General features: G+C 31.9%; 1 protein-coding gene across 1 annotated transcript; it reads left to right on the forward strand.

Moving 5' to 3' along the window:
* Positions 1 to 219: 219 nt before the first annotated feature.
* LOC106078482 (double-strand break repair protein MRE11-like) lies at positions 220 to 15,045 on the forward strand. The gene is made up of 12 exons (XM_056021211.1): positions 220 to 345; positions 572 to 1,211; positions 2,280 to 2,535; positions 3,398 to 3,601; positions 4,943 to 5,036; positions 5,369 to 5,460; positions 6,449 to 6,537; positions 8,078 to 8,189; positions 8,917 to 9,044; positions 9,419 to 9,719; positions 10,347 to 10,488; positions 11,188 to 15,045. Exons 2-12 carry the CDS (start codon positions 633 to 635, stop codon positions 11,354 to 11,356), a joined length of 2,166 nt encoding a protein of 721 aa, XP_055877186.1. The 5' UTR covers positions 220 to 345; positions 572 to 632; the 3' UTR covers positions 11,357 to 15,045.
* Positions 15,046 to 15,591: the final 546 nt, after the last annotated feature.

Raw genomic sequence — 15,591 nt, forward strand, 5'->3', positions numbered from 1 at the left:
GCATCTCTTGCCCCCCCCCCTCCAGTGACACCACTGGTTGCAACCTCAACCTGCATATTTATAGACAAATTGTTGTCCTCTAAGGTTGTCTTTATTATTAAGTTTTATTTTGGTTGTCTGTACCTGTTTTTGGCATAGGCTTCTCTTTGGGCCTAAGTAAGAACTCTCCAGCTTTCTGTTTTAGAGGCCATCTGCTTTCCTCAATGTCATTGAGGTCAAGAATGGACTTGCGTTGATCATAATCCCATAATGCTATGGGTCCTCCTTGAAGCTTTCCAAAAAAAGATTGTATTTGACTTGTTGACATCCTAGCTCATAATGGAGAATCAACGCAGCTTTCAAATGGTAGAACTAGATCTAGGTTGAATAGAAATGGTTTACTCAATTTTTTTATTTTTTAGGATCAGCCTTTTTTCCCATCATTGAGCTAGAAGATCTAGATCCTACTGTAGATCTAGATGGCGACAGAACAGTAATTTTCATCTAGCTAGATCTAAGTCAAATTATGCAATTTTATGTTTGTATTTAACTTTATTCTAACTATCTTAAACATTTAATGTTGTACTTCTAGCTGAAATGTACTGCCCTACCTCTTACAAGATTTGTGTGCATACAAGTAGTTGACGGTGAAAATGGCAACATCAGAGCTCCAAAATACGTTTAAAATATTGATAGCTTCTGACATCCATCTAGGATATATGGAAAGTGACCCAATTAGAGGTAATGATTCCCTAAACACATTCGAAGAGATTCTTCAGATTGCTAGAGAAAAAAATGTTGACTTCATTTTACATGGTGGAGATCTATTTCATGAAAACAAACCATCCAGACCCACTCTCCACGGATGCTTAGCTCTGCTTCGTGAATACTGCATGGGGGATAAACCTGTGAACTTTGAATATTTGAGTGATCAGTCAGTAGACTTCAAACATTGTAAGTTTCCTAATGTTAACTATGAAGAGCCCAACTTCAATATTTCAATACCTATGTTTTCAATACATGGCAACCATGATGATCCAACTGGGCCAGGAAATTTGTGTTCTCTAGATCTGCTTCATACCGCAGGCTTTGTGAACTATTTCGGCAAAGCAACGTCATTAGATAAAATACAAATATCTCCATTGCTTCTGCAGAAGGGAGAGACAAAACTTGCACTGTACGGTCTTGGTTCTGTCAGAGATGAACGTTTACACAGAATGTTTGTTAAAAAGGTAAGCTTTATATTTATGTGTATGTATATATGTATATAAATTCTCCAACATGAAAAAAAAAAATTGTTGTTAAAGTTTGCATTGTTTCATTATCTGTCAGACTTTATTGTTAACAAAAAACTATTAGGAATCAGAAATGTAATCTTTTGAAATTTTAAGTCAGATTACTGAATTAAAGATTTTAAAATATTTATCATTTTTATTTAATACTTCATTAAAGCTCAGGCTATTGTAAAAAAAAAACAACAGGTCTATGTTATAGTTATAGCTTAGAATATTGGTAAGCTTATATTTTTTTAAAATGCATTGAAAAAAAAAAAAAGAAAAAAAAATGTGTTTTTATCATAATCAAGGTAAATTTTGAACAATTGATTCTTGAATGTTTTAATTCATGTGGTTTATCTCAGTTGTATTGGTACTGAATTCCTTGTGGTGCACCCTAGAATACACTTTCCAAAAGGGAATTGTTAAAATGCAGGCAGTTTTATTGGAAGTGCAAAAAAAAAAAAAAAAGAAGGGGGTGTGGTTAAGCTTAAATATTATATGAGCATTATAATTTGCAGCTTGTAATAAGAAGATGATCCCAGGCCAAAAAATATCTTAGATTCTATTATATATAAAAAAAGAACTAAAAAGCAAGAGTAAATAAGATTATTTATTAGGTGGAGAAAAATATACTCAAATTTATGGGCCAATTCAATTTATTGTAACAGGTAACAGAATTTGCTGGAGACATTTTATTTTACTATTGTTAGAAATAAGAACAAAATAAGGTGGCCTCTGTGGCAAAACAAATAATATGTTAATATAGCCTTAGAACAAATCAATGGGCCAGTGGGTCAAACTAGTTAATAATTTAAGAGACCTGAGTCTCTGGGTTTTTCTAAAATAAAAATGTTTTCTCTATAAACTGTTGAAAACAACAGAACATAATGTCTTATTTTAAACATCAATGTGGGTAAAGTATTCTATTAAATGTTGTATACATTTCATCCCCACCCTTGGCATTATAAAATATATCATATTCTTGTAAAAGAAAATTTCATGTCTCTTTTGTTTTTTTTTAAGGATGTATCTATGCTGAGGCCTAAAGAGCATCCAGACGGATGGTTTAATGTGTTTGTGTTACATCAAAATCGAGCCAAACATTCTGCCACTAGTTACATCCCGGAACAATTCCTTGAAGATTTTCTTGATCTTGTGGTCTGGGGTCATGAGCATGAGTGCCGTTTAAATGTGAGTGGGGAGAAAGTGGAATGGAATCCAACACAACAGTTTTATGTGTGTCAACCAGGCAGCAGCATTGCTACATCTTTGAGTGAAGGTAATTTTTTTTTTTAATTCAAATTTTTTAAAGAGGTTTACAAGATGTTTTTAGTTTTTGGTAAATTAACCTGTCATTAAATAATAAGTGTGAAGTTTTTTTAAAAATTGTATTAAACAATAAACATTATTGGCTCATCAGAACTCTGCCCTCAAAACTATATCTATCAATAATGTACATGTTATTTTCCTTTTCATCAAACAAAATAATTAATTACCAATAATTAGTTGACTGAGTATTTTTGTTTATTAATTCATGTTTTGTTAGGTACAATAAATAATTGTTTAAAGTATCAACTTGTTCAGAGAATTTGTGAGGAAGAAATAGCGTTAACACTCATTTAAGGGGACTAAACCCAACAAATTTAACCATATCTGTGAATACTGAAGTATTAGTTTAGCTTGTTGGTATCTAACAAAATAATTTATTGCCAGTAATTGATCGTCTAATTGGAGAAATAATGTGTACACTTTTTTTTACCAGACAGACAGAGTGAGTTGATATAAGCTTTGTAAATATACAAAGATGCTTTTGTAACATTACTCTTTAATTAATGCCTAAGTTACACAAAGAGGACATGAGCTAGAGATTTTTCTGAGTTTAACTGATTCAACTGTGGCAGTCTTTTACTGTTTCAAGTTTAATAAGCTTACTCCTTTAGTTTTTCTAAACCTATGCAGTTCTGATCATTTTAGTCTTCAGTTTTCTTAGAAAGCTTAATTGTAAATCTTTCTCTGCAATGTCTGTAATTGATCAAACATCTGCATGTTCTAATGTTCTTGTTAACAACAAAGAATGGCTGTAAAAAGTTGTTTTTTTTTTTCCACTACTTGTTTATTTGTTTGTTTGTTTTTTAAACCAGGGGAAACAGTTTCAAAACATGTCGGTATCTTAGAGATCAACGGAAAAAACTTTCGCATGAATTCTGTTCAGCTCAAGTCAGTAAGACAGTTCTACATGGAAGATGTGGTGCTTGGGAAACATCTTAAGTCTACTGAACCCAATGCACAAAAAAAAGCTGAGGTATTTTGTCTACAGAAAATTGAAGACATGATTTCAAAAGCAGGTAAAGAGAGTTTATAACTGTATTTTTTTATTTTGTAACCAATAAAAAAGAGAGGCACAAAAGTAAAAATCAAAATTAAAAAAAAGTACTTAAAAAACAAGAAAACATTAAAAAATACTTTTTTTAAATAAGCAAAGCTTATATTAAGTGTAATTGTATCAATTAGTTTGGATCAGTCATGACTTATGACTGACGTATACATAATAAATCTGTGCAATTTTTGTTTGTTTAGCTTTTAGCTTTCAAATTGTGGTATGATCCTATCACTTGCCTGGACCAGTTGGTAAAGGGCAGGGGGAAGAAAGTGGTATACTTTTTTTAAATAAGCAAAGCTTATATTAAGTGTAATTGTATCAATTAGTTTTGAATCAGTCATGACTTATGACTGACGTATACATAATAAATCTGTGCAATTTTTGTTTGTTTAACTTTTAGCTTTCAAATTGTGGTATGATCCTATCACTTGCCTGGACCAGTTGGTAAAGGGCAGGGGGAAGAAAGTGGTATACTTTTTTTAAATAAGCAAAGCTTATATTAAGTGTAATTGTATCAATTAGTTTGGATCAGTCATGACTTATGACTGACGTATACATAATAAATCTGTGCAATTTTTGTTTGTTTAGCTTTTAGCTTTCAAATTGTGGTATGATCCTATCACTTGCCTGGACCAGTTGGTAAAGGGCAGGGGGAAGAAAGTGGTATCTTAGTGAATATTTACATGATTGTTTTTTAAATGCATACAAAAATGGTCACTAAGTGTTCAAGAGTCCTCAAGTGGACTAATTTAACTTATATCACCACATCTGTCAAGTACATTTCTTTCCTTTTGTTTAAGATACCAAACAAAATAATTAAAAACCAAAAGTTAATTAACTAATTGGTAATTTAAAAAAATGGATTCTTGTGTTGTCTGGTAAAATAAATAATTGTGCACAATTTCAGCTTAATCCGAGATTAGGTGTGGGAGAAGTAATGTCTAGTAACTTTTGACCAGACAGACAGAGTGAGTTGATATAAGCTTTTTAAAAAAAAAGCTTACATGAGGGAAAGTCATATCTGTCAATATTATAATATTTATTTATTTCCTTTTTTCTATATCAAACAAAATTAATTAATCATTGCTAATTAATTAATTAACTGGTACATTTTTAGATTGATTCATATTTTCTAGGGAGAATAAATAATTGTGCAAAGTTTCAACTTGATCTGAGATTGGGAAGTGGACAAAATAATGTACCTGAAGGACAGTCTGACAGAATGACTTGATATGAGCTTTGTTAAAAAAAAAAAAAAAAAAAATGGAAAATTTATTACACAATTTTTTTTTTTTTATTTATGTAGAAGAAGAGCATACTGGTAGTGCTAAGCAACCCAAGCAACCACTAGTGCGATTGAGAGTTGATTACAGTGGGTTCGATCCTTTCAGTTCACAAAGGTAAAAGAAATTCAATTTTTTCTTGTTTTCTGAAGTGAGATCAATGCAAACTAGCAACATAAAGACTGAATGTTTACTCCAGTGAATGATACTATATTGAAAACAGTCTTTTCTTTTAAACTTTTACATAAGTTATATAATGGGGTTCCCAAGTAACCTAATAGCATTTTAATAAATGGTCTTACGTTTCTCTTAAGGATTAAATTATTTAAATCTTAATGATAGTTGTTAGGATTAAATTATCTAACTCTTAGTGATGGTTATTAGGATTAAATTATTTAAATCTTAATGATAGTTATTTCTTGCATTTATTTCCAACATTTAATTTGAAGGTTTGGACAGAAGTTTGTTGATCGAGTAGCAAATCCAAAGAGTATGATTCATTTTCACAGACAAAGAATTGAAAGATCAACATTTAAAGATGGTAGGCATTACACAATTATCTATGCATCAAGATTCTCCAGACATGTGAAGTAGATTTTAGATTAAGTTACTGGATTAAGTTAAATTTACTTCTTAAGACACAATTTTAAATAAAATTTGTTTGACTTATAATTATTTTCAAAAGTGAAAATCTACCGAGCTAAGATTTTTCTGTCTAAATTTTATGTTTATTGTACTATTTGTAGTGCATACAAGTATTTTAGTCACTTAAAAGAACTGAAAGAATTTACTAATGAAAAATTGAAAGGACAAAGAAACTGATTATTGAGTAAAAAAACAACAACTCATATATTTAAAGTTGATTCTAATTTCTGGAGGTGTGGTGGTTGAGCTTCTGAACCTGGGTCCCGGTGTGAAGAATGGAATTTTTAATTTCATGATCTTTGGGCACCTCTTGAGTTCATCCAGCTCTAATAGATACCTGACATTAGTTGGAGAAAGTAAAGGTGGTTGGTAGTTGTGCTGGCCACGTGACACCTCCTTAACAGTTGGCCACAGAAACAGATGACCTTTACATCATCTGCCCTATAGATCGCAAGGTCTAAAAGGGGAACTTTATTTTTTTTTTCAGTGTCCTTTTATTTTAAAATCATAATTATTTTTTTTAGTATTTTAATTCAAGATAATTGTATTTTTCTTATTGATTTGATAGAATGGGTAATTTTTTTTAGAATGCATCTTCAAAATATTAATTTATTAGAACTCCTCTAAGTGTGTGGAGTTTTAGGAAAAGACTGCCATTTTAAATGGACACTTGACTCTAATAGCATACAATTAGAATGAGCACTTGATCCTAAGACCTAACTTTAAAGAGTAACATATGGCATGGTAATTCTATTTAAGATGATTGATCAGAATTTTATATTCTAGATATAAATTAGGTAATGGTATGACTAGTACTTATCACTGATTTCTTGTTAACATTCATATTAATTATAAGCTAAGAAAAAAGAATCTCTTTTCTAAAGATCCTGATGTGGTTGCAAGACTCAAGACAATTCCTCTTGACAGTACACGTGTAGAAGACATGGTGTCTAAAATTGTTTCAGAGGATAGGGTCAGTTGACAGCTAATTTATGAATTCTTTGAAGATCAATAAATGTTATTAGTTACTATGTTTTGTTTAATGTCACATTTATGATTTCCGCTTAGAAAGTTGAATCATAGTTCTGTTTTCTTGCTCCACAATACTCAGCTATATTAGTTTTATCAGGGGTGGGTCAACTACTGTCCAAAGGTCATGTGCAGCTGCCAAAGTATATTATATGTCTTGCCAACATATGCAAGTTTCAGCTTTATTTGTTAATTTGTATTTATCAGCATTTTTGTTATTTTATTGCAATTTTATGATTTAAAATCATGGTTGCTACATGTCATTGTCATGCAAGTTTTCAATTTGAATCATCATAGGGTTTTAGGGGGATAAGTATTAGCTGTTTTTTTAAATAAATAAAACTTGGCAATATTGTTTGAAACCTTACACTCAACTGAATAGACATTGATTTGAAGATTTTTTTATGTTTAATAAAACATTATCAAGCAAAAACAGTGGCAAGGTGTGTCTCTTTACAATAGGCCTGTTAAGTAGTATAGATTCTAGTCTGACTACAATGGGAGAAAAAATCACCAAATCATCCATGGCAGTTCTTGTATTGTCTTACAAGAGTAGACAGTACAGGAAAAAATTTATAACACACAAAAAAAACTTAGTCAAAATGATCACATGATAGTAGAATCACAATCCAAATATATAGAACTGGAGATTAAAAAGTATGTGCTATGTTGATCTTGCTAGACTCAAACCACAAGTTTGGGAAAACCAGAAACTTACCACAAAAACTAAAATGCCTTTCTGTAATGTATGTGTTTTAAGCACTCACCAGCAAGTCATATATTACTTATGCCATAAAAAGCAAAAATGTTATTCATTTCACTTGCACTGTCTCTGATGTATCCTGAAAATCACATGGCATAAATAAATGTGTAAAGCTGAGATACTTGCTTAAACAGGTCTTACCAGCATTTTACACTCCTCAGACAATGCCACATGTGCTGGGATTGGCCATCTCTGCCGGATAGAGGATAAATTATCCTTTAAGTCCATGAGTGCAATAAAAACCAGTCACCCTCACCTCAATATGTGGATGTAATTAAACAAAATCTCAAAGCAGTAGATATTCTATGTTGACTATTGTGGAGACATAGCACTAGACCTCACTATCTGTAGAGAGATAGTGACAAAGAAAGCTAAGGACAGTGAAAAGGACCTCTACTCTGGAAGTAAAGCAAATGAAATGAAAAATGGCCAGTTCCTACCAATGCAAATGCCACTTTTACCTGTGTTGTATGTGGACAGGAATATCTCACCAGAGTAGTGCTCTTCAGTCACATGAAAAAGTTTTCTATGAGATGAATCTTAGTCCTTTTATGATTGAAGGAGACCAGAATATCAACCCTATTCCATATACTGTCCACCTACTTTTGGACCACCCTTTCTAGATATAAATTATTATCACGATATGTTTCTTTTTTTTTTTTCTCAATATTTTTTAAATCTTGCTTTCAGCTGATAACAAAACATGTTTCTATCTCTTCAGTATCAGTTAAAGCTCCTGACAGAAAAAGGAATGGGAGAAGCAGTGAAGGAATATGTTGACAAAGATGAAAAAGGTGCCATCGGTGAATTGGTCAAGTATCAGCAAAAAAACTGTCATTCAATGGATACCAGCTCACATACAACTAGCAGGAAATGAGAAGGCTGACACACTCGCCAAGAGTGGGAGAACAAACTCACAAGTAAACTCTGCTCTCTATCCAGAAGAAATGAAGAAATTATTTGTAGATAAAATAAATGAGAAATGGACGAGCTCCCATCCAAATCACAAGAAAGATGATGCTTACTATAAGCTATCCCGACAAGACCAGCGTCTAATCTTTCGACTCAGGACCGGACACAACAGAATGCGACAACACATGTTCCGGAAGCTCAAAATTGGAACCAGTGAAATCTGCCCATGTGGAGTATCACCAGAAAATGCCGACCACGTCCTCCAAAACTGCTCTCTCTACCAAGAGGCCCGTATAAGACATTGGCCCCAAATCACCCCAATAGAAAGAAAACTATATGGAGAGCTCCCTGATTTGGAAACCACTGCGCAGTTCATCTCATGTATTGGTCTAGTCATATGAACACTCCAACATAACAATGAGAACGATGAAGAAGAAGAAGAAGAAGTCACATGAAAAAGTTTTCTATGAGATGAATCTTAGTCCTTTTATGATTGAAGGAGACCAGAATATCAACCCTATTCCATATACTGTCCACCTACTTTTGGACCACCCTTTCTAGATATAAATTATTATCAAGATATGTTTCTTTTTTTTTTTTCTCAATATTTTTTAAATCTTGCTTTCAGCTGATAACAAAACATGTTTCTATCTCTTCAGTATCAGTTAAAGCTCCTGACAGAAAAAGGAATGGGAGAAGCAGTGAAGGAATATGTTGACAAAGATGAAAAAGGTGCCATCGGTGAATTGGTCAAGTATCAGCTAAAAAAGACTCAGGTACAGCCATCTGTGGTCTCCTATGCACATAATACCTTCAATCACTACTGTATATTTGAATACTATGTTTTCAGATTTGTTTTCTTGTTGTTTTTTTTTCAAAAAGTGTATTTTATTTTTAGGTCCACTATTAATCATGCAAAAACTTTTATTTTCTATCTCTATATCAATTCAGTTTTCTACTTTTCTTTAGCATTAATATTTGTAGCTTCTCAAATTTTAAAACATATACAATTAAACATATTTTAAAGGAAGTTTTGTTTCTTTCTTAGTGTTGTTAATTCAAGTTTATTTCTCAGATACAGAAATATTCATGCCTTTTTTTTTTAAAATAATTTTTAGTTGTACCAACGGAGCATTTAATTTTCTGTTAGGGTTACTTACACAAGCGCAACACTTCAGAAGACCAGATTGTTGAGGATGTATTTCGTTATAAAGAGGAGAGAAAAAAAACTTCAGGAGAAGTGGAGGAGGAGGTGAAAGCTGCTCTTAAGGAAGCCCAGGCCAAGCGAGAGTCACAGCCCAATGGAGATGCTGATGTCACTATGACTTCTGATGATGACATGGACCTGGCAGAGGGAAGTGATACTTCACAAGTACTTGTTGCAAGGGGAAGGGGAAGAGGAACCAGAGGTCGTGGGAGAGGTCGAGGAAAAGATTTAGATGACGATAGAGGTAACAAGTCTTAGATAAAAGGATCCTATTATTCTCATTGACTTAAATTTTCAAAAAATGATAACTTAAATTTTTTTTCAGCCAAGTTGGATGATAGTGCCACATTTGGGATTGTTAAAATTTGTTTTCATTCAAAGTAATATCACTTTTTGTTTTCTCTGTCATCTTCACAAGGGCTTTAGTTTTCCAACTTCACTGTTTTTGTTTTTGTTTGCAATAGAGAAATTGAAAGTCTTGACATTATTTCCATACGATAGGTTGTAAGGCTTCTATTCTTACTAGAAAGTTAGTAATCTAAATCTGTTTACTTTTTTTTTCTGGAAGATATGCTCCTTTTTCAATTATGTAAATAAAAAATTACAATTATTTAAGTGACTAGAATTTTTTAAACTCATTTAAGTACTATAGTTGTATGTGTCACTAAGTACCAACTTGGTACTCTACTTAATTTTGCTGTTCATTCATATACTAAGGTATACAGCATCTCATTTTCTGTGTTCATGAAGTTAGGGCAAGGGTTAGGCCTGTCTACTTGGTTTTAGAATTTCTGTTTCTAAACATGCTAGTTTTACCTACATCACATTCACATACAATTTCAGATATTAACTTTGCTTTTTTTAAAATCAGATTTGATTATCACCTCAAAGTCAAGCAGCAGAGGAAGAGGGTCTCGTGGTGGTCGAGGTTCCAGAGGGTCAAAAGCACCTGTAGCTGCTGAAAGAGGAAGTATCACATCTTTTCTTAAGCCCTCCAGTTCAAGACAGTCAATGTGAGTAATAGAATAAACTTGTAAGAGCTGCTAGCAATTGAAAGGCACATTGAGCATTTTTGCACATTTAGTGGACTAGTAGATTTAGAACTAGACCTTGCTGCTCATTTTGTAGTGCTTTATTAAATTTTACCTTCAAGACCTGATGATTTATATGACTGGTTAGGTGAAATAAACCAGATTCTGTGGCCACAAATAGGCCATATGTATCAAATGTCTCATCAATGTAGCAAATGTCTCATCAATGATCATCAGTTTTTACATTCCCTCACAGGTGTTGGGTACTGGCACTTATTAAAGTTGAGATACATTCCTAAATATGAAATTAAAATCTATGTTATCTTCTAGGACTCAACCTTAAAATCAACTTCATTCAAATTTGTATTGACATTAATTTTGTAAAAATAAATGGAGTCACTTTTATTAGATCATTTTATCATATATTTCCTTACTGCTAATTGAAACAAGGTTTTTCCCTTGGTTAGAGTATTTAGGCTTAAAGTTCTAATATCCCAATGCCACCGTTAAGACATTTTTAAACAGCAATAATGTTGATTTGGGAGTTTGTATTTTAAGTGTCATGTTGCAAGTACAACATTTTCTCTCTCTACTTGAACATTGAATGGGTTGTGAAATGTTAACACTCAGCTGTACCTTTAGTAAAGAGTTTGAGATTATACTTCTTTTGTTTGTATTTAGCAGAAGAGACTCAGAAGAGGATTCTATAATCCTTGATGACAGTGATGAAGAGGAAATGTCCAACTCTAGCAGACATTCTAAAACATCAAAAGCAACTTCTAGAAAAAGAGGAATTTCATACTTTGAAGATTCGGATGAGGAGGAAAGTCTTACAAAAAGAAAAAAATAAAAATTTGGTACAAAATGACGGCACCATTCCCAGAAAATTTAGATGAAAATTGAGACATAAGACAACAGTTTGTATTTTAAATTAAAATTTTGTTGACTTATTTAAAAAATGCTTTTAGTCTGTTAGTAATGCTTTTCTGTATTAATCTTATAATATTTAGGAACTTTTTTTTTTTTTTTCTAAATGTTTATGTATGCATATTTATAAAATACAAATTGATTAAACCTTTATATTTAAAAACATGCTTTAAATTGATTTATAATTTAAATAGTTTTGAAACCTAATTGATATTATGAATAACTCCATTTAAAAACACTATTACTCTGAGCTAAAAATTACTGTTAGCAGAGGAACTCTGTCTTTCAAATTTAGCCAATGATGACCAATAGTAAAAGCAGTCGAAATGTAATCAGGAACAAATGTAACCCAAAACAAATACATATTTTTGGAAAAGTAGTGGAATGGATTTAAATTTTAAGAAAGTGGTTGTGAAATTATGATGGGATAAGTTTTCTTTCTTAGTACCAGTAAATGAATAGTTTTGACACTAATTAGAAAGTGAAAAAAAAAACAACATTAAATGAATATTGTTTATGTAGAAAAGCTTATTATTATGAATGAAAAGACATTGTTCAACTTAGCATACAATAATTTTGTTCTATTAGTCCTACCTAGAATTATGAATGAAAAGACATTGTTCAACTAAGCATACAATAATTTTGTTCTATTAGTCCTACCTAGAATTATGAATGAAAAGACATTGTTAAACTTAGCATACAGTAATTTTGTTCTATTAGTCCTACCTAGAATTATGAATGAAAAGACATTGTTCAACTAAGCATACAATAATTTTGTTCTATTAGTCCTACCTAGAATTATGAATGAAAAGACATTGTTCAACTTAGCATACAATAATTTTGTTCTAGTAGTCCTACAAAAAGACATTGTTCAACTTAGCATACAATAATTTTGTTCCAAGAGACCTGCTCATTATTAGTGGGAATGACTTAAAAGTTTTTAATGTATACCTATTGATTTTATTGCATTGTTTCTTGTTTTTGTTTTTAGTATATTTCAATGTCCCTGTTAAATTTTTTGTTTGAATTTCATTATAGTTCATTAAAATGAGATCATTTTGAAATTTTTAAAAATATTTCTAACACAAATAGAAGTTGTATATATGAAACTTCCCAGTATATTTAAAAGTCCATAATCATTCAAAATGATTTGTTGTGTTTTATAAGGCAAACCTAGTTTTATTAATGTGATTTCTTTATATTGTCATAAGTTCCACCATCTTTGCTAACCCTAGTTCTCAGATCAATGCAGTGAGGATGTTCTACCCTTGCAATATATTATTATATGTTATTGATCCTCATTACTTCTCTTTTCTTTTTTGTTGATTAGATTTCTGGTTTTCTTCTTAAACTTTAGACAGTTTCAAATTATGTGGAGTCTTGTAAAACATTTGAATGGTGCAATAGGCACTAATATAATGCTTTTTGGCATAATGTATAATACAACAGTTGCTTAACTAATGCCATGAGCTGAGAGAAAAGTCTTAATTACTTCCTTCTTGGAATGGATCAACTTTATATTTAAATGTGTATGTTTACTTTAGCTTTGACATTTTTAACTAATTTCTAAACATGGTCTTCAATATAGATTAGAAAATGTATAAATTTTGAATACCAATATGCAGTTCTGACTGTCAGTGCATTTATATTTTTAAAAATATCTATACTTTTTATTTGTATATAGTCAAGTAAAGTTCCCCTTTAAGACCTTGCAATCTATTGGGCAGATGATGTTAAGGTCGTCTGTTTCTTTGGCTAACGGTTAATGAGCATGGTGTCATGTGGCCAGCACACTGACCAACCTCCTTTACTCTTAAGTCAGGTACCCATTACAGTCGGGTGGACTCAGGGGCGCCCTAAAAATCCTGAAATTTAAAATCCCAATCTTCACCAAGATTCAAACCCAGGACTCCAGGTTCGGAAGTCAAGTGTTTAACCACTCTACCACTGCGCCCCCATGAATTAGTATAGCATTCAATAAATTTAGTTTTATATTAAATAAAGAAACGTTACAAAAATTAAGTTTACTTGTTTACAAAAAATTGTGTTCTGTTAGTGTGAAAGTGGTTTTGGCATCATGTAGAAAATTGCTATAAAACAAGACATCTTTATAACATGATTTTTTAAATTTTAGTACTAATATTTTGAATGGCATTGAAATAATATACATTTTATTATACATGCATAGGTATGTTTAATATTTATAGTTGACTATAAAGTTCCTTATATTCATTCATGGTAATATAATTTGTGATTGTAACATATGGGTCAAGTTTTAAAAGTACTTTATATTCAGGGTCTGATTTGAGGGTCTGTAGGCCCTGGGAAAACAAGGAGCAGAGGCTCTAATTATTTTCTGAATAAAAGAACCATATTTTTTTCCTAAGACTGCTTTATTGATCCTTATGGAAATTTGTTGTGATTACAAGGACTCTTTTCTCATATAAAGACAACACAACAGAAACATACACATAAATCCAAAAGCAAATTAAAATTATTTCAACTAAGAATGAGGTAATTTGTAAAAGTAAATACAATTTATCAACAAGTAACTGTCGTTGATAATTTCACTGAAATCTAGCTCCCAGAGTAAATCAATTTCAATACTATCTATGGTTAGCTATGATAGCCGTTGTTTTCTCATCTGTTGATTTAATTTTAGACATGTTTTATAATGTCTTCCCTTTTCATTGTTCTTGTTATCTATTAACCATTTGCCCATCAATTAAAAACAATTATTTTTACGCCAGATTTCTGTAGTATTGTTTGATTAGGAAATAAACTCATTACTATTGTACTTAGCACACGCAGCATCCGGTGGTACAATCTCATTTTTTGTGAAAAACACTAAATTTCAAGAAACTATTTAAAACAAAATCCTAGCCTCCACTGAGACTTCCACCCCTACATGATTCTTAGATCACACGTTCCACAAACTAATCTTAGAGATGTTTTGAAGTACAGAAGATTAAATCAGTTTGTGAAATAGATCAAGGGGAAATAACCTCCATTTGCTTTTACAACCTCCACTTTCTATCAGATTTTTCGAAGCCTTGAATGAAAATGTTTTTATTATCCGTGACTGAAAGTAAAGTCATCATCTTTAACCTCTGCTAGTACATTACACTTTTATGTGAGCAAGAGGTGCAGCTTCTTTATTTCAACTATTCATAAAGACTTAGGCCAAAGTCAGTAATTTCTGCCAATGTCTTACAAAATTTGAGATAATTAACACCCAGATTTTTTAAATTTTTGTTTGCCCACAGAACTTTTGTCCACACGTTTGTCCACTGTGTGTCTTTTAATTTCATTTTTTGACAGAAAATTCATTTCATAAGATTTTTTCATTGTTACAAACACTTGAGGCTGATCATTTAGCACTGAGTTGTACATGACACATAAGGCAGCATTTTAGTTCGCTCTATAAATTTTCATGTTTTTAGGTTGATTGAACATGGCTCTGTGAAGAGAGACAATCTGGACTAGCTGGAATTTTAAACTCATTTGTTCATCATAATATTTGCTTTTTATGTCAGACAAAAAATGTATGTAATATTGTTTAAACTTCATTTAAAAAAAAAATATGTAAGTAATTAAACTTTTTCTTGATCAGCCGTTGTGTTCTGGTTACATTTAATATTACCTGAATATTCTAATAACATTTTAGATAGTAACAGACAGTCACTACTGTTATAACGCAAAAAAATAGATCTATTTTCGCTAAACAGAATAAGTCAAGGCGGGACAGATGTCGATCATGTCCCATTATATCATGGGACGTATTAAGAGCAAGCTTTAATTTTTTTATTTTTTTTTTTAGGAATATTGCTTGGCAGCCTTGCTGATTTTAGCAAAATATTTGTTCAACAAAGTGGCAATTTTCTTCTTCGATGAGATGGTTACCCCACTGGGTGAAGATAATGGAATTGCTGTTTTAGTACGCCCAGCATTTTCGAGATTTCTCATAAGACTCCAGGCCTTAGAGCCATCCCTTAGGTTTAACCTTGCACAGGTGTTGGTCCAACGTTCTCATTTTCCCCTGTTAACAGACGTTTTGACTAGTAGGCTGAGTCTGTTGTATTTCTGCCTGAGTGTTGGATTGTTTGGGCTCTCTTGGTATGCCCTTTTCCGAGCCGTAACAAGTTAGATTTCAGCTGT

This window comes from Biomphalaria glabrata, chromosome 2 (assembly GCF_947242115.1).
Source record: "Biomphalaria glabrata chromosome 2, xgBioGlab47.1, whole genome shotgun sequence".
NCBI classification, from domain to species: domain Eukaryota; kingdom Metazoa; phylum Mollusca; class Gastropoda; family Planorbidae; genus Biomphalaria; species Biomphalaria glabrata.

Coding starts and splice junctions, on each gene's coding strand:
- LOC106078482 (XM_056021211.1), top strand. CDS start 633: ATGGCAACATCAGAGCTCCAAAATACGTTTAAAATATTGATAGCTTCT. Junction 5,037..5,368: donor GATCCTTTCAGTTCACAAAG/GTAAAAGAAATT, acceptor TTTAATTTGAAG/GTTTGGACAGAAGTTTGTTG. Junction 8,190..8,916: donor CAAGTATCAGCAAAAAAACT/GTCATTCAATGG, acceptor AAAACATGTTTC/TATCTCTTCAGTATCAGTTA.